The sequence below is a fragment of the Physeter macrocephalus genome, chromosome 18 (assembly GCF_002837175.3).
Source record: "Physeter macrocephalus isolate SW-GA chromosome 18, ASM283717v5, whole genome shotgun sequence".
NCBI lineage: Eukaryota > Metazoa > Chordata > Mammalia > Artiodactyla > Physeteridae > Physeter > Physeter macrocephalus.
Window position 1 is genome coordinate 23,053,016 of NC_041231.1, and position 20,902 is coordinate 23,073,917.

The 20,902-nt window shown below is 42.4% G+C and overlaps 1 protein-coding gene across 3 annotated transcripts in view; it reads left to right on the forward strand.

Annotated features, from left to right (window-relative positions):
* The window catches only part of EIF4E3 (eukaryotic translation initiation factor 4E family member 3), a 38,210-nt gene extending 18,181 nt beyond the window's left edge, over nucleotides 1-20,029 (forward strand). For 2 of the 3 annotated variants that reach the window (XM_024123962.3, XM_028478422.2), the window contains 5 exons: nucleotides 5,662-5,756; nucleotides 7,353-7,413; nucleotides 10,013-10,079; nucleotides 13,817-13,972; nucleotides 18,328-20,029. In XM_024123962.3, the coding sequence (XP_023979730.1) occupies nucleotides 5,662-5,756; nucleotides 7,353-7,413; nucleotides 10,013-10,079; nucleotides 13,817-13,972; nucleotides 18,328-18,374 (426 nt within the window). In that variant the 3' untranslated portion in view covers nucleotides 18,375-20,029. Of the gene's footprint in view, nucleotides 1-5,661; nucleotides 5,757-7,352; nucleotides 7,414-10,012; nucleotides 10,080-13,816; nucleotides 13,973-14,442; nucleotides 15,544-18,327 lie in introns of those variants that run through there. The other variant, XM_028478420.2, reaches the window with a different exon arrangement.
* The last annotated feature ends 873 nt before the right edge of the window (nucleotides 20,030-20,902 follow it).

The following is a 20,902-nucleotide window of genomic DNA, read 5'->3' on the forward strand; positions in this document are numbered from 1 at the left end:
AGTGAGGGAGGCCTGTGCCTCCAGCTGGCCCACTGACCCCTGCTGAGGACACTCTCATCACAGCCACCAGTAATGCCCTCTGGTTGGAGTTAAATTTATTCCCTACTTACCTGCCTTTCTTGGAAAATGCCATGTTTCATCTAGATGTGTTTTCCAGGCACTTACTGATTCCTTTTACTCTTTTGTAAACATTTCCAGATTTTCCATATCTCTTCTGTGTTTTTATGTCCTAAATGCATGCAGCGCGGAATAGAGCACAGCTTCTGAACAAGCCTGTTTTTACCTGTGGGAGAAGGGAGTTCCCGGCCAGATAACGATTTGCAGGGGTGTGCTCCCTTGCTACCACAAGACCAAAATTCCAGCCCTGAAAACTCATTCCTGTGTAGCGTTCTAACCCACCTCAGGTATCACGTTCAAGGTTTTGCCACACTGTGTCCTGTTGTTCTATGTCCTACGCAGTGGTCCCGTAAATTGACCGACTTTTTACTTAAATTTACGGAGAACAGAAGCTTCATATTTCTTCTGTAAATGGATATCCAGCATCATTTATCATAAACAGAAGGTCTTCAGAGAAATATAGGTACAATATCTTAAAATGAAGAGAATCTTCCTTCTATACCTGTGTATGGCCGGTGATATCAAGGCGTCATCCCTTATCAGAAGGTTGTGGAGCTGCTGTGCTTTTGCAGGTCATTAAGGTAGGACAGCAGATTGCTTTGCAAATCACTGGGAAAGGAGGGCTGTCCCTTTTGGGAGGAGAGGTTTTATAGGTCAGGACCGATCATGGAGAATGATAGAAAGATTGATTCAAAGTCGTCACTGCCCTGGAACACAGCAGGGCAGCCCACGGTGGGTGGCATCCTGCAATAGAATGACCTGCAGTGAACCATTTGGGTGAAGGGACAGGGTCGAGGGAAGAAAGAGAGAAACTCCCTCCTGAAAAAAGAGAGGGAAAGCCCTGCAGGCAGGTCTACTTCATAGTTCTGTTTAGTGAAGCTTAGTATCGAGAATAACAGGATTATGTAGCTGTCATTTCATTTATTCATGAGGTACGTGATGGGATCAACATTATAGTCACAACCCAGTTGTGCAGAAACAGAACTGAAGTCAAAGTACCTGGATCCTCTGTCTGCTGCAGTGTTGGCAGCGGAAGCTGTTGTGCAGGTGGGGTGGGAGATTACATCTTGCCAAGTGAAAGTGATTCAGTCACTTCAGATGTAAAACTTGGTCTCTCAAGGGGGATCAGAACATGCCACCCCAAAAATGTCACTTTAACTTAAGAATTACTTTGAACTGAAGGCAGTTGAAAAACAGCAGACCCAGGAGGAGCTCTCTGACCTCCTCCATCTGCCTGAAATCAGGGCATAAATTACCCTTTTAAAGGTGACATAAATTTACATTTGTAAAGGTATCCCTTTTTCTTACCACTTGAGTCTGCATAACAAACCTACTAAGCAAATGTATGCGCCCTGTATTTCCTCAGCACAGTCACACCATATACCACCTCTAGGGGCCCCAGACCCCCTTTCCTTTGTCTGGTCACTCTCCACAATTTATCATCCTTTGTTAAAATGGTGTATAAGCTTCTGAGTCCAGTCACGTCTTTGGGTTTTCACCAAAGTGAAAAGCCCTGTGTGCTGAAAAATATTAACATCGATAAACATATACCTATGGGCCTTACCCAGGAAGCCGAATACACAGTGCTCTGCTGTTTCCCCCAACTTTTCTCCTGTTCTCTCAATGTGTGAACCCCACTTAGCTCCCTAACTCAGACTTTGTTTTTCATTCATTGACTTAACTGTGTGGTGAGAAATTGCCCGCTCCCCCATCAGTCCTCCAAACTTTGGTTCTCACTTAATGTCAAGCCCTTTGGAATGCAGAGCAAAACCCATTTCTCTCTCCACTACCTGGCTCTCCCAGGTCAGAAACATTTTGCTTTCAGCCTGTCATATCTGCTGTGAATTAAAAAACATCCATTAAGCTCTTCAGTTGCCTTTCTTCTGGGCTCTGCCCGTCCCATAAACCATTGATTCACTTGGTGGGATGCAAGCCCCAGCCAATTAGAAATACCTAAGGAATGAAAATGTTTGTTTAAACTTTCGAAAATACTTTCAAAGATTTGTATGCTATGACCCGCGGAAGAAATGCTGGATTTGTTGGGTTTTTTGGAGGTGTATTTGCTGGATGTTTTCCTTTTCTTTCTTTTTTTTTTTTTTAACACCATGTTGTCTGTCAGCACATGGCATCTTTTCTTCTCAAGTATTTTCAAGTGTATTCTCTCTTTTTTTTTTTTTTCCTTCAGAACATTTAGTTAAAAAATGAGGAAATTTGCCAGTTTTCCTGGTAATGATTGATTATCTATTTGGCAAAAGACTGTTGGGGGAGCATAATTGCTTCAGTCAGGACTAGTAGGTTGGGGATTTGTTAAGTGGACACCATTGTCTAGTGCATCTCACCACACCTGGGGCTCATCACAGCGCCCTGCCCTCCTTTGGTGTCCACACATGCTGGCTGAATAAGTGAGGCCTGACTTCCCTCCCTCTCCTCGGGTTGTCATTAAGGCTTTTGAAAAAAATGCTTCATTATTATTAATAAACATTGTGCTTAGTTTTACTGCAATCTACTGTTTGCAGACCACTTAGAATTAATTATAAGTCTAAGGGCTTTTGAAATCTATTTGCAAGGTTCTATCTGTAGTAAAATTTAGATGCTTTAACAAACATAAAAGTATGTTACAGAGAATATGACCAAGAATTATCAAGTTTCCAGTGAAACAGCGCTCGCGCTTCCGCAGGGGAGGAAGAAGGTCTAAGGAGCGGTGTGATGCCGGGTTCCTTCCTTCAGCTCTTTTGCCATCATACATGCTTGACGAGTATTCTACACACTGCATGAGGTTTGCGATATGGAAACAGACCGACTTAGTGCCACGGACTTTAATGGGGGTCTTTTCAATGAGGTCACAGCATATTTCACTCTCATTTTGTGTTCATGCAGAAACATGCAAATATGCACTTGAATAAGTACGTTAGGTCAGGGTGAAGTCTCTCACTGTATCTTCTTGGGCTGTAATCTCCTCCTCTCACATTTGCCAAGACTAACGAAGTCAGTTGTCTGTGTTTTCAAGAGAAGCTTCTAAAGCTACACACTGTAGCACGATCCTTAGTGTGATGTTCTCACCTTTGGAACGGGAGAAGCATTTTGTTGTGTTTTCCAAGGTGCTTCAAACACTGGGTGAAAAGTTAGGATTTGAGAACTTTGGCAAGGGTGTGAGGGCAGGTGTTCTGGCTTGGTATGCCTTTTAGGAGACTTGAAGTTTGCTGGCACCAAAGTCCTCTTGGTGGAAGCAGGGATGTATATTCTAGCATAAGTGTGTCCATAAATTCTGCACAGGTCGTCGCCACATCATTGCAGAAGTCCTGGGCTAGAGCTAAGGCAGTGGCATGGTCAGTGTGATGAAGGGCACGTGCTGGTGGGAAAACATCTTCAACAGGCGCCCCTCACTCTGTGACCTCGTCCATGACCTCGTGACCTGGTCCATGGCTTCTGGGACTGAAGAAAGCTGTGCCTAAAATATGTAGTAATATCTGCAGAGGAAATAGCCTTAGTGGTTAAGGGTACAGGTTTTGGAATGCAACTGCCTGGCCTCAAATTCCAGCTCTGCCTATTCACACCCACACCACAGGCTATAACTGAAATATTGGAGTAATCTTATTATTTGCACTGATAGCAAACCATTTATAAGGTGGGTATCCCCACAAAGACAGATGTCTGAGGATCTACTGTTACTACGGAGCTATTTTCAGTTACTTCCTACATTAGCACCGTTTTAGTATAAGGGACCCAAGGTATTCTTTTTGTTTGTTTATTTTTTTGTTTTTTCCTGACATTTAAAAAATTTTTTTCCCGTCATATTCTTTCTTTAAATAACTTTTATTGGAGTATAGTTGGTTTACAATGTGTTAGTTTCAGGTGTACAGCAAAGTGGATCAGTTATACATATATCCACTTTTTTTTTTTTTAAGATTCTTTTCCCGTATAGGCCATTACAGAGTATAGAGTAGAGTTCCCTGTGCTATACGGCAGGTTCTTATAAGGTATTCTTAATAAATCTATTGTCAGGTGGGTTTTTTTTTTTTTTTTTTTGCCTTCAGTTTTATCTTATCATTCCCTGTTGCTGGCCTTCCAGTTAATTTGGCTTCAGTTTTTATACAACGTGGGCTCAAACAGCCCATAAGGATTATCATTCAACATCGATAAAATTTCATTCCATCTATGCTGCTCCATTCATGATGCCCTTGGATTCATGTTTCTAATTGTTCTGTTGTTTGTTCTGTCCTCCTCAGATCCACTAGGAGACCCAGACAACCACCCTTGACTTACTTCACCACACAGAGTGATACTTTTCATTTGTATAGTAATTCTATGCGTAGAGTTCGTAGCGTAGAGATTCTTGGTACCATTCCAAACAAACTGGGAAGGGTTTTCTTCTTTGTCAACTCACTTCTTGTCCTAATCCTGATGGTCATACCAAACAGTGATGCTTGGGAGGATTCGTCTGTGTGCCTCAGTTTCCTTATCTATAAAACAAGAATAATAATGGTACCTCCTAATTAGGTTGTCATTAAGATAAATTACGTAAACATGTAAAAGTCATAGACCAAATCCTGGCCCTATTACTGTTGCTGCTGTTACTCTCATTGTTCCTAGTACTCTATTTTTTTATGTAATCTGTTTCTGACTACCAGCCACCCTGTGTCTTAGTTCCAGCTGTTAGAACAGAATACCACAGACTGGGTGGCTTCAACAACAAACATTGATGTCTCACAGTTCGGCGGGCTGGAAGTTCAAGATCAGGGTGCCAGAATGGTCGAGTCCCGGTGAAGGCAGTCTTCCTGGGCTTATAGACTGATAGGCGTCTTTTCATTATATCCGCACATGGTGGAGAGAGAGGGCTAACTCTCTTCCTTTTCTTATTGGGACACTAATCCCATTATGGGGAGGGGGGGTTCCATCCTTATGGCCTAATTATGCCCAAAGACCCCACCTCCTAATTCCATTCTATTGGGGGCTTGGGTTTCACTATATGAGTTTGGAGAACACAATCATGGAACTCCTAACACCGTGTATCTTGGGCAACTTGTGGCTTTGGCAGCTGAGCTGTTCCCTTTTCCTTCTGGGAGAGGAAAGGAAGGGGGACAGAGCACATGAGGTGATTCCTCTTTGCCTCCTCTGTACCCCATCCCCCAATCCAAAGCGTAACAGACTCTTTCTAGGCTTAGAAAGAAGACAGAGTCTGTGTCATAAGGAAATATGGTTCAGTACACATATTCAGCACTACAGGCTTTATTAGATGCCATATACCTGTCAGAAAAATCATTAGCAAGATCCTTACCCTGTTTTATGTAGAGACACATTGCATAGGAATGTTTGCTAAACCATAGCTTCCTGAAGCATACAACTTAGCCTGCCTTCAGAAAAGAACATTCTTTAATGTTATGTTACATTTTCTAGCAGAAAATTAGAATACTGAGAAAAATCTAGTTTGAATGGATAGGACTTAATGAGAATCTAATTTTTTTTTCTTTAATGCATTCATTCTATAAGCTAGTGGCACAGTAAGTCAATACTGGGTGTATTAAACAAAGTGTTTTTCTTTTAAAGATATTCTGGAGTGTGTACAATAATATTCCTCCTGTGACTAGCCTGCCTTTGAGATGTAGTTATCATTTAATGCGAGGAGAGAGGCGGCCACTTTGGTAAGTGTCTTCTATATAGTTTGAGGTTAAGGTGGGAGGGAAATGGTTGTGAACGTAATAAAATAACTTCATGCCATATTGGAATGCCAAAGTAATTTTCTCCTGGTGGTGTTGCAAAGTCATTTTAGCCATGATTTCATTTTGAAATAGACCCCTTCCCACTACCCCTTTCCCCTTGTGCTCCAGAGTGATGAGCAGGTGTCTCAGCATCCGCCCATGGAGGACCCCATTGCAGTCTCACAATACATAGGTCCTCATTAGCTTGCTGAAGGTGCCATGCAGGTCTTCGTATCGGGGTGTGGCATCATTTGGGTTTGTTCTTTCACTTGTTCAATAATGACCTGGACAGTGGAGTGAAAAAGCATATAGGCTGGAGGGAAGATGAGGGAACAGATGTGGTACCCACATCTGTTATATGAGCAAAGATCATGTAACCTCAGACATGCCTCATGTGGACCACATAGAAAGTGTATGATACTGATCATGGCCCAGGGTCAGGGGGAAGGTGTCTTTCTTCTTTAATAGCTGGAGTAGTGTTGAGGGTGGAGGACAGTAAGCCAGTTTGCCTAGGCTGGAGTCCCAGTTAGTAGTAAACCCTTGCATCATGTCCCTCAACTGATCTAAGCCATTTACTCATTAATAAAATGGGAATATATCTTAGCTCTTTGGTAGCAAATGGCAGAAACGTAAACTGAGCCCAAAAAAAAGAAAAGGAACCTTTTGGCCTCTGTAACTAAACAGTCTACCGGTAGGGCTGATTTCGGGCCGATCTGGGTGCTCAATTCTTATTAGGAATCTGACACTCTCCGTCAGACTTGCTTTGCTTGTCTCTGCCTTGGTTTAATTTTCAGGCAGGTTCTCCCGTTTGTGGTGACAAAATGGCTTTTATAAGCTCCAGTCATAAGCCCTACAAGTTTGTCAACGTCAGCATTCACCAGCTCCAATAAAATGCCAGGGCAGGCTCTCATCGGCCCAGCGTGGGTCGCCTTTCCATCCCTGGCCAATCATAAAGACTAGGAAGCAAACCTGGGTCATAAGCCCACCTTTAAAGCTAGGATATGGAATCAGCCATATCAGAAAGGGTCTGGCATAAGAGTAGGGGGCAAGTAGCTCCCTAAAGGGGAATTGGGGTGCTCTTGCTAGAAGAGGGAGCAGTTACGACACAGGGAAACTGCAGATGTCCTCTGCCGGCGCTGAGTCCCCTGTTAGGCTTATGACACAAGATTGAAATGCGAATCAGATGAGGCGATGTCAAGAGCGTGACATTGAAATGGAAAGGCCTTCACACATGTGAAGCACTTGTATTAGTTTGTCCACCCCGGGTGGTCTAGGGAACTTCTCATCACCACCTCCCTGAGGATGAGAACCTGGTGTCCCATCACCTTCCCTACCCTTTTGGCCACTGAATCCCACTTTCTTCCCTCCCCATCTCCATCCCCTTTTTCTTTCATCTGCTTCTGTTTCCAGTACACCGGGGAGAGTTTATTGCAGAATGCTCCATTGTTTTTTGTCTTTAATGTCATCCATTGTTAAACTAGATGTATGTAGAGCTACTTAATCCATGAGTGTAACTGTGAACATTCGTCTTTGATCCAGGGAAGAGGAGAGTAATGCAAAGGGTGGCGTATGGAAGATGAAAGTTCCCAAGGACAGCACGGTAGGTTTGTTCTCATCCTTTTCTAGAAGCTAAGTTCGGGGTTGTTGACTGCTTATGATGAACCTCTTGTGCATTTTAGCCAGTCCGCCTGGTAGACTCAGAACGGGACTGGGGGTGAGAAATTCTATTCTGACCTTGGTGGTTTTCTGCCTTACACTGTCACCTTGAAAATATATTGTGAGTCTCTGTAGAAATGGTGTAATAGTGTGACTGTATCATATAGTTCTGAACAGCTAGATGCCTATAAACTTCACAGCAAAGCTGATTAGGGCTATCATGTCCTCCACAGCCATAACCGACAGGTGGAAGTGGGTTTCCGTAGCGAGAAGCAGGAAGGATCCTTCCCAGCAAAGGCTCGTCCCTCCCCCACTGGGGCGTCAAGCACTTCTGAAAATGACCCTGGCTCAGAGAGTGGGGATGTGTGGGAGGCCTTGCATCTCACCGCTCTTTGGGGTTGCATGCGAGGCTGTGTCCAGTCTCCCTCTGGGGTTGACGAAACCCTGGTTGATGGCACGGCCTCCTCGGGCGCTGGTTGGCAGTGGTCAAGCCTCAGAAACCTGGGTTTCCCAGGAGTGAGCTCTGATTCATTGTACTGACTGAAAAGAGCATTCAAATCTATTCTTAAGCCGGCTTTGAAAATGGATGAAAGGACACATGCTCCCCAGTCTCACCTTTTCATGGTTTCTTTCACGCGGATGAGCTCAAAGGATTGAAACATCTCCAGGGACCCATAGGCTTGACCTTGCATTGTTTCCCGATGAGCACAAACCTAAAGACATGACCCAATTTGTTTGTTAAAGGTGCAAACTGTCGTTAAAATGCGTAGCTACAAGATTTGGCATATATAATTTTTAAAACGTCAGGGGAGCAAACAAAAAACCAAGCAAGGCCTGTGAAGCTCTTCCTGCCCCCCTAAAAGCAGAGAAAGTTGTTTTGAATTTCCATAAGAACACGTTTTCCTTGCCATGTTCTTTATTTACTTGCAGTAGACATTGACTTCTGGTAGAAGCAATTATGATGTCAGCTGTTGGACGAAAGGTAGCTGAAGGACAAGCTTGTCCTCCCTCCTTGTCAGCTCACCTGACCACATTCAGTTGCAAATAATAATGCTCTCACATCTGCACAAGTGTCCTCACCCCAAGCAGCTCAGCCCTCTCTTTGTTGCTGACCAGTGGGAATCCGGTGGGTCAGCCTCCTCTGAATTCACTACAGGAGAGGGAACGTCCCTTTCCCCTAGCTCCCTCTCAGCAGTCTCATCTTTGTTCCTAATGGCGTAAGAGACTGCAGATGAGACGGATAAAAAACAGAAGGGGTGGTTTCTAGGTGGGAGACAGGTAGACCAGAACGGAGGGTCTAGGAAAGAGAAAAGAAAACCCTCCTTGAGAGTGAAAAGTCATGATGGTTAACTGCTGTGGTCTTGGTTAAAAATTCAGCGAGGCTGCTTTCAGCTCATTAGAACATGATAATACATACTCTTATTATAGTTAATATATTAGTGGGCGCCTGGTCCAGAGCAAACACGCAGCTATTTATGGAATGGATCTTAAATCTCCAGTGCTGTTGTTGCAATCACAGTACTGAGCCCGTCGAACGCAACGTTTGTTGACTAATTTCATGGTCACAACAGCCCTGGGAGGTCGGTCCTATTATTATTCCCTGTTCGCTGAAGGAAACTGATGCCCAGAGAGGCTAATAGCCTGCCCAGGGTACAGCTCTAAGCCGGCTGTCAGGATTCAAACCCGGTTCTGGTGGAGTTCAGGGCCTGTGAACCATGACAAGGAAGAGGTACGGAACCAAGAACTTTTCGAGGAGGAGTAACTGGAAGGAACTTGGAGGCCTCCAGTTACCTGTGCGTGGATGCTGGCTGTTGATTGGACGGCCTTAGGGGATCTTCAGCAGAAGAGGCTCAAGGTTTTCTCATAGGGAAGAGGTGGACTAGAGTGTGCACTCATTCTTCCAGGGAAATGCACGCGTGCACGCGCACACAGACACACACACACCACAGTTCAGTCCCTTAGCAGAAACAAAATACCTTCAAGTGAATGGAAATCTGCAAGTCTCTGGTAGTCAGTAAACCAGAAATTTCCTTAAGTGTTCTTCACTTGTGTAGCCTTGGAAGTACCTTCTAAACTGCAGGAAAAGCAGGAAAGGGTTTTGAAGAGAAGGATGGTCCTAATAGCATTCACTTCTAACCAGCTGCTACATTTTGCATCAGTGAGAGGCAAAGAAATTGGAAAAGTGTAGGTCATTTGAATGCATTTTTCCCATGTTGTTCTCAACTTCATCAGAGGTGGCACTAGAGATTAGCTTTGTGGCTTCAGACCCCACAGTTTTGTGGACACAGAGTTTGTGACTTTGGATCCCTTGTATCTCTCTGTGCAAAGAGATGTGTAAAACAATACAAACTATGCCACCACGTGGGTGTTTACGCCTGTGATTCAGCGATGTCTGCGGGCTCTAGATACGGGCGTGGAAAGGGCGTGAGAGGTTAAAGAAAATGTGACTTGGGTAGCTCCTGAAGATAATTGTTTAAAAATGTATATGTGTTCCTTTCCTTTGGTTTTCTTTTGTTTTGCTTTTTATTCTTTTCCCGCACCAGTCCACAGTTTGGAAAGAGTTGTTGTTAGCGACTATCGGGGAACAGTTCACAGACTGTGCCGTCGCAGGTAATGAGACCCTCCGCTCTGGCCGTCCCCGCTCGCGCGTGCTTGGCTTGTGCTTGTTCCTCGCTGAGCTTTGTTTCTGTGTGTTTGCCTTTTTTACATATTTTGGAGTTGCTTATTTTGTAACTATGAAGTTACTTAGCTTTTTCCCATGTGATCGTGGCGTTTTCATGTTATATGTGTATGTGCATATGTATATTTACATATGTGTATATTACGTGGATATACATACGTGTATATGCCTATATATTTTTTTGCACTTATAGCTCATCTTCATAGTATCCATGACCATCTGTCTAAAATAAATAGGCAGAAAAAAGGAAAACTATTTTTTTAAATTGAAGTATAATTGACATACAGCCTTATATTTGTTCCAGAAGAAAATGAAATTTGACATTGGGCTCCTGACACCGCTGGTGGTGGGTTTCCTTCATCAGTTCCAATTCTTCCAGAAGAGCCCAGTGCCTTTGTTGTCACCTGAAGTTTGTAGTTAGGTCGGCACAGTCCTTTCTGCCCCTCTCAGTTACTCGCCCCTTCCTCCTGTCCCTCTTTTGGTCCCTTCTACTCAAAGTGAGAGATAAAGGGGAGGTGGAGATTAATCACCATTAGTGCCTGTGATCCGACAACTGGGGCTAAAATGTAAAGTCTTCAGGACTTTGAAGACTTTGCTTGAAGACTCACTCAGTTTTCAAATACTGAGTGAGTTTCTGAGAGCCCTGTGGATACATTTTTATTTTGCTTTTTGTTTGTTTGTTTGTTTAATTAAAGTAGAGCTGACCTAGAAAACCCGTAAGGTTACAGGTACACCACATAAAAGAGTCGCAGTTTTCAAAGATTATACTCCATCTGTAGTCATTACAAAATATTGACTCTGTTCCCCAAGCTGCACGGCACATCCCCATAGCTTATTTTATACGTAATAGTTTGTACCGGTTAATCCCTTACCCCATTTTTATTTTGCTTTGTTTTTGTCATGAAACCACTGAAAGAGGAAAATTGAATTGCTAGTTTAAAGCTTTGTTTTCTTCTTGGGTAGTTCCTTCTGAATGCTTCTGAGGTAACCTTCAGAATAACATTTTTCCTGTTCACCTTTTATTAGCTTTAATTTTTTTTTTTTAACTATTTGGTATTGATTGATTTGCCCTCAGGCTTCTTAACTGGTTCTGTCTTTGGGAACCGTTATAGGCCTAGCCGGTGCCAAGCAGGTTTCAGATTTACCTCACTAATAGTTTCAATCATTCTACTCTTGTTTTCCTTAATTCTTACACCTCTTTTTATTCACTGAAGACAGAACCTGGGTTAAGATGAAATTGTCTTAAAAGTACAGGTTCCTTCTGTTTAAATAGGGGGTAGGTAGCAACTTTACAATATGTAGTCAAAAATACATCTTCGGTATAATTATATACAAATAAATCCCTGGGAGAGGAAGTTTTCTGTATGAATTACTCCTGTTTCCAGAACCAGGGAAAACAGTCTAAGTAATAATAAATAGGCAGGATTGAGCAAAGAAGACCTATTGTTCCGTGGGTGACTTTGGAACGAGAGCACCATTAAGTATTAACTGTTCGCTCTTAATTAACCCAGCTCCACCACTACAGCAGGTCAGCTCATCTCTCTGGTCCTCACTTCCCCCGTTTTCAAACAGTGGCTCCTCCTAGCTCTGACGTCTTGTGCTGCCAGTACCCTGAAATAATCAGGGTTTTTGCTGGTTGATTCTGCTTATGAATATTACATGTTTGCTGATGGATCTCCTTTTGCATATGGGCTGCAGCCTTTTTACCATGCCCTTTCTGAAAGTGCTGTGCTAGGAGGTTACACGTAGGTACCAAAAGCCAGGCCAGACTGGAATATTGACGGTTCAGCATTTTCAGCACCCGTAAAGCTACAGTACCCTCTGACCAATAGTGTAGAAATGGGCAAAACAAAAAGACTGGAAAATGCTGCTCTTTTCCTGAAAGGCTGAGCTAGTGTCTTCGTGACTGTTCTTGAAAGTGGTAAATGCCAAAGCTTCCCTCTTCACTTGGTGATTTTTTGTTCACATAGAATTTAACATTGAGCTCTAGCAAATATACTTTGAAGATAAATGAGAAAACAAGAAGCATGTACGTAAGACACATTTCTTGGTGGGATAATAAGTTTCTGTGGATAGCCATGATCGGGTACTGTTTACTTTTTCGGAAATTTTTGTTTAAATGTGACATGTATACAGAAAAGGACACAAACTATTATGTGTGTACCTTGGTAAATATTCTTAAAGTAAACAGATCCCTGTAACTGGCGCCCAGATCAAGGAACAGAATGTTACTGGCCTCCAGAATCTCTCCACACCCTCCCTTCCCCCAAAGGTGGCCACAAGCCCAACTTCTGACACCTTCGACTGATTTTGTCTGCTTTCAAAAACTTCTATACATGGAATTATTTAGTGTCACGTCATACACGTTTAGCCAGAGTCACATTTATTCACAAAGGAAAGAAGGGAGAGAGGGAGAAAGGGAATGAGGGAGAGAAGGGAAGGACGGAGGAAAGAAAGGCATTATTTTACTGAAGATGAACTCCTTTAGTAATTGGACAGGTCCTCATTGAAATTGTCTCTAAGTGCTGGAACGTTTTAACCTCCAGAAGACACATGGAAAAACTGATAGCAGACATGTTGAGATGTACAGATTTATAGTAAATAAGAAAAATTAGGCAAAACATACTAACTAAGGCAAAATTTCCTAACTTGGATAATGCTCGTCTTTCACGTTTCACTCGTTGATGCTGAGTGTGCACGGCAGGGGGTGGCCCTACTTCAGGGACGGGCCACAAACGTGCGTACCAGGAGTCAAGTCCTTACTCCTGTCATTTTGCTGCAAATCACTCGACACAAAAGTGGCCCCGCAGGACAGTACACAATCCTACTTATCCGGCCACCATTCTCGAATGCCTACAGAGCAGCCCCAAATCCAGAATTTAGTTAAAAAAAAAAAGAAAAGAAAAAAAGACCTACATTAATCAAAGTAGATAAATGCTTTCCTGCCCATTTGCCAAAGTGCTCTAATGACATGGCCACACTTAGAAGATACTTTATACACAGGGCTAACAGATGGTCATTGAGCCTCTAGCCCACAGTTAAAATGCCCAATCCAGAAGGGGGATGGCTAGGGTGAAGCAGGCAAGAGCAGAGATGATGACTAGGAAAGGAGCAGACAAGCAAAACCACAGAAAGCAGAGCGAGCAACTCGGAACACGGAGTCTGGGTCCAGTTAGCGTTGGGGCCTAGAGTACTAACCACCCCGAGATCTCTGAACGGTTGGCAGGAAGTCGGGAGAAATACTTGCTGTTCTTAACAAAGACAGCCAAGCATCGAGGAAAAGTTCATGTGAGTTCAGTTGGCTTTCAGAGGGCCGATCATTATGCAACTTGAAAAAGTCTCATCAAAACAGAGTAAGAAATAGTCCAAAGCTTCGGTAACATGTTAAGAAGGGTAAGTTACTTGTCTGGAAAATCTGTTTGGCCGGGACGCTCTGTTTACCTAAGTCGCTGGATAAATGTGATGTGACCGCTACAGCTTTTGCCCACTAACTTGCTCTTGTCCAACGATTCCCCTTAGAAACAGTATTTATCACGGGTTCTCTCGTGCCACCTTGTCTTGATCATCTTCTCTGCAACCTACAGATAAAATGATGAGTGCTGAAAAACCGACTCCAGCGGACTTGAAATTATCACTCATTTCTTTCTTCCCCCTTCCTTCCACTCAGATGACGAAGTAATAGGAGTTAGTGTCAGTGTCCGGGACCGGGAAGACGTCGTCCAAGTCTGGAATGTAAATGCCGCTGTAGTGGGGGAAGCCACCGTTTTAGAAAAGATCTATGAGCTCCTGCCCCACATATCTTTTAAAGCCGTATTTTATAAACGTAAGTGCTTCATTTCCAGTTACTACTTTCTAGCTTATTCTATCATACTTTTAAAGACAGAAACCGTGTTGCCAACGAGGTGCAGGGAGAATCGCTTCACATTCTGTAATCCAATAAATAATTCAATAAAATACATTTTGAGGGTGTTTAAAAAAAACTTTAGCCTCAGGAATTAAAGTGAGATTTCAGTTGTCGCCTAAACACACGGACCGGAAAAGGAGATACTTACTGTTTTCGTTATTTCAAAAATTCAAACCTGATCTCAAGCTTGTCATTCTCAGAAAACATTACCTTCTATTCAAAGCAACAATAACAAAAAAAGTTATTATATGAGCTGGCAGGTAGATTTTCAATCATCCCTTCATAAACAGGGATTTATAATGTGTAACATCTGTATCTGTGGAGGAACTCGTTCTGCGCACAGGCATGATTGAATGTCCTACTGAAATGCTAATATGTCCTCATTACAGATGACTGTGACACAGAAGAGAATGCACGCATAGTGGTGAAATGTTAACAGTATGAATAGGTGTGTGGACCCATTGTTTCCATCATGATTCATGTTCATTGCTTTTGTGTGCTCTTTTGAAAAAGTCATCCTCTTCATAATGGAAACAGCTTAGTGCTATTAAACCAATGTTTGGTAGATCAAACTGCGGGTTACAGTTTTAACAGTGAGTTAGAGAAAAGGATTGACAGCCCTACACGTATATGATGAATTTCCTATTCCCCAAACTCTTCCAAGAGTCAGTAATCCAGTTTTTTTAAACCACGGTATTTCATTGAATCTAAGATGCCCTTGATGGTTAAGTATTATTTTAGTATTACTAAGAAAAATACAAGGCTCCTAATTCAACTATGGCACATTCTTGATTCCGGGGGTCTTCATACGTGCAGTGGGGAGGCAGAGTGGGGAGTGCATCTTAGTATTAGTGAAATATACTCTCTTACCGTTTCACTTTTCCCAACCCCTTGTCAAAAAGGAGAAGAAAAAAGTCACATTTTGCTTTGTGATTGTCTTACTATGCTATGAAGACTAAGGCCTCCCTCTAAGCAATCATATAATCACAGGCCCAGTGATTTAGATTTTAAGCAGTGGGACAGATCTGCTGCTGCAGATATTCAGGAGATGCTTAGCATCTGAATTTTAAATGAAAGTTGAAATAAAACAGGCAGAGGATGGCACTGCAGAAGTCGCTTATTGATTGTGCCGTGTGGAAGTCGCACATTTGTAGATGCAATTTTGACTCCATAGGGAACATTAATTGTATTTTCAGCCCAGATATTAATTGGAAGTTCACCAAGGGTCTTTTTTTTGTACTCCACGAGACTAACTCCAGCAGAAACTCTCCAAAAGGAAGTATGTTTCGCCGCCATTTATGAACGGGGCGAACACGTTCTTTACCTCCTTAGAACCTTCTCCACATTTGACTCCAAAGAGGAGAAAAGCAATTTGAGTGGTAAAGTCAGGCACTCTGGATTTTTGTCCCACTTCAACACTGTGACCTCGAGCAAGTCACGGTTTCTCCTCCTTTCACTTTCCCATCTTACTGTTGAGAAGGTTGGTCTTAAATGATCTCCAAGGTCCCTTCTGCTTCAAAATTCTAACACGTAGGGTAGCTGCAGGCTCAACACATGATAGGAGTGTTTGGGCCCCAGAGGTAATCGGGCCACTGAGCGGTTAGGCTAGTTTGTAGGGCAGTGGCAATAATGAGGTAAGATTAAGCAAGGGTGAGTCATCACTTCATTGTTGTGATGGCTGGGGTTGGGGGAGGGCAGGGGGAGAAGAAAGCCAGACAAAGGAGGGGACGTTGCAGCTCCCCAGATCGGGCGCCCTTTAGGGCGTCTACATTTATGTGGAGGCTGTAGTGACGTTCATGAGTTAGGCAGAACTGGCTGCGGGTCTTAGTAGAAATGCATATTATAAGGGCATAAATTGACATTTAAAAATTCAAATAAAAATTGGAATTGGAAAAAACAAGCAATTGTCTTTTATATAAAGCAGGCAGTCCTTTACTCAGTAGGGTTATACACCATGTGCTGCAGAATTGATTTGGAAAAATGAGGTTTGGGCCAGAAATGTTATTCACAGCTTGATAAAGAACAGGTAGGGTGTTGTTAGGTAGGTAGGTAAAGAACAGGTAGGGTGGTAGGGTGAACTAGGTTAGAAATGGCCAACTCCACGCTTTTGCTCAGTCTTGTTACAGGAGCCACGTGACGGGAGATTTTCCCCAGTAGAAAGAGCCCTAATGAATTTGGGCGGGGCCTCTAGTCGGGTGGCTGAGGGTCAGGCTGTTGATAAGTTATCTGTGTGTTAGATACAGTTCGATTACTTGACTGGGAAACTTAAATGAATGGAGACCCCTCTCCCCCCGCCAAATTCTGTTAGGTTCTTCGGAGCAGCTGAATGACAGATGTCTTCTGATGTGAGAATTGTTTAGAGCAGAGTTTGGCAAACTACACTGTCAAGCCAAATCTGCCCCCTTCCCACCTGTTTCTGTATGGGCTACAGCTAAGAATGGCTTTCACATTTTTCAATGGTTGGAAAAAATCCAAAGAAGAACTACGTTTTGTAACATATGAACATTGTATGAAATCCAAATTTCAGTATTTATATATAAAGCGTATTGGTACCTAGCAATGCCTGTTTGGGTATATATCATCTGTGGCTGCTTTAATGTTGCAAGGGTAGAGTTAATAGTTGAGACAGAGACCCTGTGACCCACAGAGCCTAAGAGGTTTATCCTCTGCCCCTTTCCAGAAAAAAGTTTGCTGACTCCTGGCTTTGACCTTTTCTATATTCCCTTTCAACCAAGGCTAACCTAAGGCCCACAGAACTTTTCCCTGTTCCCCAGAACTCTCCCGATTCTGAATGTTCTGTTCCCATCTCCATGACCCATCAGGATTGCACTGTCTTAACTATGACTGCCCCAAACTGTCCCTCACACTGAGAAGTAATAAAAATCCGTGGACAGTTCCTATCTCTTGATTTATCATTTGGGGTCCAGCATCGCTAAGAGGTCTGTGGGCCCCCCTGTCATTTGACCCAGTAGCAATGCTATACTTCATTGAAGAGCAGGCCACATTTTGTTTGATGTCTGTCCTAAAAATCTTTCTTAAAAAGAAAAAAAAACCATAAAAAGTGAGATATTTATAAAGTTCTACATGTGAGAAATGTTCAATTAAGTCAGCTTGGATTCCTGGCCACCCGTGGGAATTGGGCCAACCTGCGGTAACCCCGGGAGCTGTAAAGTGTGCTTCTCTCAATGTTATATCCAAGTGAAGAGCAGGTTTGGGTGAATAACCGTGATGATCCTAAAGGGCGAATGGTCCTGTTCCCCGCCTCACCCCTACCACACACTAGTCTGAAGAATTTAGTCCGTCTTAAAACTACAGACTTAGGCGGGGCTTAGGAGGTGAGATGGGCCAGCCCATGTCTGCCTTCCTAGGACATCCTTCCTAGGGGGGAGGGAGGGGGGGACAACGCATGGGGGATCCTGAGTGGCCTTTGGCTTTTTCAGCCCCAAGTCAGTAACTTTTCCATTTGAGAGAAGAGGATCTGCCCTTGCTTCATGATGATGGTTTAACCAAGTCCAGGGTGTGGACTTTCAAACTTGGCCTTTTGCCTTGGAGGAAATATTTTATATTTCACAGGTCTCCCAATTCCCACCTCCACTTTATAAAAATTTAAGTCTTTGGAAAATATTTTTCATAGCATCCTTTTTTATTCTGAAGTTCCTAATTTTAATTAGTCATTTTGCAAGCCAGACAGTAGGGCTGGAAGAAAAGAAGAAAGGAAAAAAAAAAAAAAAAAAAAAAAAAAAAACGTGATTGGGAAGAATAAAAGACCCATCCGTTTAATGAAATTTCATTTCCCACAGAGGGTGTTTAAAGGTAGGGGAGGACCTAAGAGCATTGCTACCCTCCTTGTGTTGTTCTCAGTTTTGTTTTACTTTTGTTTTGTTTTATTTTTAAAGAGAAGCTTGTGAATGGCCCTGTCTTGGTTCTGTGAGGCCGCTCCCCAGCACTGCGTTCTGCGGGGTGCGTCTCCCTACAGAATTTGCTGGCAGCCCAGCGTATCCTCTTCATCAGCGTGTTGGGGTTACTCGTCCTCTCCGGCACAGCAAGAAGGAACAGGCAGCACGCCCGTTGCTTGTTTATTCCTTGTTTTAATTTTCATTATTACGTTTCTCAGGAAATGCACGCCTTAGCTAACAGTTACTGGCACACAAAGGTATTTGAGTTCTTGCCAACATTTGGGGAAACTGAATGAGATGCCTTAGAGGAGGGTTGCCCCATCCTTTGCTTAAAGTTTTCTTTCCTTTTTTTCTTTTTTGTTTTTTTCTGTCCTTTAGCCCATGAAGAGCATCATGCTTTTGAAGGTGGACGTGGAAAACACTAATTGCACTCTGTAAAGAATTCTTTGTCCTTTGCTGATTGGTTTTGGAAACGGTCTTAACAGGAGGGAGAGTGAAGAGAAGACTTGCCGAAGCCCGATGCTGGTCCATTTAGAGTGGGTTTCTGCCCTTGCAGATTGAGCAATTAGGATTCAAAGTGGCAGGTGGGGTGGAGGGAGATTGTGTGGGTTTTTACCGTCACATAACTTGCTTTTTTTTTTTTTTTTTTTTTTTTGCTTTCTGAATCCTCTGTTCTTTTCACTCCAATTTTTTTTTTTTTGCCCTTTTAAACTCCTCATTCAGTATAATTATTGTTTTCTGTACTCCCCTTTCATTGAGGCACAAGAAATTGGTTTCCCTTTAAGTAGCTCTGCTGTACCTAGTTAATGAGAATATGCATAATCGTGACAATACTGCTTTTGAAAACCACACTGTCCTCCGGAGGAATACTAGCTGGTGAAACCTGTCTTTTGATTATTTGTTGTGACACATTCCTACATCCTGTGCACTGGGCATTGTTTTTTCTGTCCCAGGGAAAAGAAAAACCTTATCTTAATCTGATTTTTCACTGAGAGCACACACATCTTTTATTTTTCCTTTTTAAGAATTTTTTTTTCCCGAGATGAAAGGAAAATAATAGTTGGGTTGCCAAACGTGAAAACTATAATCACAGTTGAGTATCAGGATGTAAATCAAACTGTAGATCTTTGGACCCTCTGTGGAAATATTTTCCAACCAGAATTTCAATTTGACCTTTTCAAAGGGAGGTGCTTAGAGTGGTAGCAAGGGGTTTGTCTCAGTAGGAAACCTTATAATTTCTGATCTAAAGAGAAGGTGATATTTTAATTGTTTGAATTAAGCTGCTTCTAAATTTTGGGTGTGTGTACCCACTTAGGGCTTTCCAAATCAATTCAGACACATTTTGTTAAATGACCCCCTTTTACTGTTCATATTGTGTGTCGTTTCCAATAATCAGTCATTCTCCGGCCTGGGCAGCTTTCCCCTGCCTTTTTCATTTAGGAGCAGAAGTTAAATCTCATTTCCAGGATGAATGTGAACATTCACAAAGTTGAACTCTGAATGTATCCTGTTCACATTAATTTTTAGAATTGTTGAGATACATCGTATTATGTTACCAAATAAATACCGGTTTTAGTAGAAGGAAATGACCACCCTCTGGAACACTCAGAACGTTCTGATTTCCCTCCCTCGACTCTGCCAAGCCTCCTACTGCATCTACCTGAAAAAGGCAGGGCCATTTGGAGACGCTTCCTCCTGCTGGCTTTTTTTCTGGACTCAGGGGAGCTAAGGCACGCTTATACATTTCACAGAAGGGCGGTGCATCCGAACTTCATTGCACCCAGGATTTTTAATTCCTCTTGCAGTATTGACCAGCAGAGAGAGGTGGGGCTGCTTCCAGCCCGCAACCTGTGTTTGTAGATAAAATCCTCCATTCAAACAGTGTAAAGGATTTGAAACAGTATCTTTTTACAAAAGTCCTGCCCTTCACTTGCATCACTAACCACATCAACCATAATAACAATGATCATGGCTTTTCTTTCTTTTTTTAATGCTTTGTTTCTAAACTTGAGTTTCTCCAGTGATTTCAAAATGAGGTTTAAGGGTATCAGGCCCATTTTTCAAAAGCCTGGAACTTTTATTTTTTTAAACGTTGTACTAACATCCAACTCGTTTTTAAATTATTGATCAAGGATTTTAAAAAAATATTCGGGGCATGAATTTAAATTCTTTTTTATAATATAAGTATTTTTCGGATAGAGTAGAAAAAAGGGTATAATTGACTTATCTTCATTATAATTGTCATATATATTTCCATAAGTAAATGGATGTTGAAGCATTTTTATTTTTGAACTTTATTTAAAGCATTGTGATGACCTGTTCAAGTTTTGCATGTATGTAGCTTTTGAAGTAAAAAAATAAAAGGAATAGGAACGTTAGGCTCCCATTAATGTTTTCTAGTTTCTGTTGTTTACAATCACGAAACATGGCTTAACACACAAAGTAGGTTTTTTTGTCCCAGAGAACTTGTGCCATTCTTTCTGACCCTGTGGAAAATACCAACTGTGAGAAGGGTTTAATTTGCCCAAGTTAAAAACCTATCATCTAAATTTCCCTAAGAGAGGATTTTGTCAGATGTTGCTTTGGAAATTGTTTTAATTGACTATTGAGTTCTTAAGAGACAGTGTGTGAACTAAGCTGATGTAATCACTTTAAAAACCGCTCATTACCTTTTTGGATTAAAGAAGCTAATACTCTCTGGAGATACAAGGAAATGTTTTGTGGGGCACGTGACTTTAGTGTTAGGGTGGCGTCCCCCCTTCGGCCGTTGCTGGGGAAAGGGTGTACTTGCAGTAGAATCCGGGTGTCTTTCAGCCAAGTCTTTGCAGGTGTAGCCTGGACTCTCTGCATAGAGCCATCCAGAAGCCAGAGAGCTTGCTCTCTGGTCTTTGTCATTCCTATTAAATAAGGACAGATGGTACGCATTGAAAGTAACTTGCCTGTATTTCGGTTC